Source organism: Austrofundulus limnaeus, unplaced genomic scaffold (assembly GCF_001266775.1).
Source record: "Austrofundulus limnaeus strain Quisiro unplaced genomic scaffold, Austrofundulus_limnaeus-1.0 Scaffold123, whole genome shotgun sequence".
Taxonomy (NCBI): domain Eukaryota; kingdom Metazoa; phylum Chordata; class Actinopteri; order Cyprinodontiformes; family Rivulidae; genus Austrofundulus; species Austrofundulus limnaeus.
The window spans coordinates 580,576-582,137 of record NW_013952525.1 but is presented as its reverse complement, the minus strand read 5'-3'; the positions used below and the strand labels follow the sequence as shown (position 1 = coordinate 582,137).

The 1,562-nt window shown below is 35.1% G+C and overlaps 1 protein-coding gene across 1 annotated transcript in view; it reads left to right on the top strand.

Annotated features, from left to right (window-relative positions):
- auh (AU RNA binding protein/enoyl-CoA hydratase) overlaps positions 1–1,343 on the top strand; it is a 14,583-nt gene extending 13,240 nt beyond the window's left edge. The window contains exon 10 of the mRNA XM_014015119.1: positions 601–1,343. Coding sequence (XP_013870573.1) covers positions 601–678 — 78 coding nt within the window. The 3' untranslated portion in view covers positions 679–1,343. The remainder of the gene's footprint in view (positions 1–600) is intronic.
- The last annotated feature ends 219 nt before the right edge of the window (positions 1,344–1,562 follow it).

Here is a 1,562-nt window from a genome sequence, read left to right as displayed (position 1 = left end):
ATATATATATATATGTGTGTGTGTGTGTGTGTGTGTAATGAAGGTCTCTAAAGTTGAAAATGGGCCAGCCATCTCTTGTTGCTTCTCTAATTAATGCCCTCCTTGCCTGATGTACAAGCTTTGGAGGACCACCACTGCTTGGCAGGTTTGCTGTGGTGGCATAATCTTTCTGTTTTTAATTGTTGGTTTAAGTGTGCTCTGTAGAATGAGTAAGGTTTGCGATGTTTTTTTATGACCCAACTACTGCTCCACAAATGTATCTCTCACCTTTCTGAGAGTTCTTGTCTTCGTGCTGTCTATGGTTGATGGTAGCCTGCACTATTTACACTACAGTTCACTGCTGGTGTAGACTTTACTTTAATACAAAAACATTGTCCGTGTATAGAAACATACACAATATCTACATTATACTCAATTGTACAAAAGTAGCAACTATTTTTGAATCGTTGTAATTAGACCAATACAATCTCCATGAGGAAATTTGAGTCTGTAAACACTAACTTGACATAGATCTCAGATAAAGACATGCATTGTTTCCAGGATTCATATGTCTGTTTTTTTGTTTTGTTTTTTTTTTTTTTTCCCTGTTTTTTTTTAAAGGTGATACCAACTAAAGACCGGCTGGAGGGTTTGGCTGCTTTCAAGGAAAAGAGGAATCCTCAATACAGGGGAGAATGAGACCAGACCTTTTCCTGTTCGTTTCCAGAAATGATCCGTTTCCACAGCTTTTAACAATGTATGAGTGGATCTATCAACTCCATGATCAATACAGTGTCCCTGAGGATATCAGAGGAAATTATGGCTTTTTGAGTGGTGATTTTACCCATTTTAATCAACTGGCCTGTGTACTGAATTGAATATTGTTTGATTGCAGTTTGATTGTCAAATATTCACTAACAGTAGCTTCAATTAGTAATAATCCAATTTCAAAGTTAACATCAGCATGAATTCTTGCACATGCAGAAAATTAATGCAATAGACAATTTTTAATACAGTAATAATACAAGTTTAAAATTTCAGACTTGTTTTAGCTGTATGTAGGGTAGTTTTTTTTCTTTTTTTCCTCAGTTTTGGCGCCTCTGTGTGATAGTCACACTCAAAGCAAAAGGTTTGAAATGCTACATTGTAGTAACATACCATCTATATATTTTTTATACAAATCACAGCTCATGCTGCCAGATTTTCAGATGTTATGCTGTATAAGTTCAAAAAACTGCTGGTATTTCAAGCTTTAGTCATCCTCACTTGCTTTCTGACTGTACAGATACATCTAACACTTGTTTTTGTAGGCTGGTATCAAGCTTCAAACTGCTTTAAAGGAATAAAAAATCCAATGCTTCACATTTGTACTGTCTTTATTATTTAAAGGAATGCATTGGCCATTTTCAAGGGAGTTTCTGAGGAAAATTTACAAAATAACTTTAGTCTTACCAGTTGTAGACAGTTTGGAGACATTTTATTGTTATTTTTTAATCCAATGTCACCAGATGGGCTCTGTTCATAAGCACTCTTAGTTGAAGACTAGCAGATTTAATCTAATGTAGGTTTGTTTAGGAGCTGTA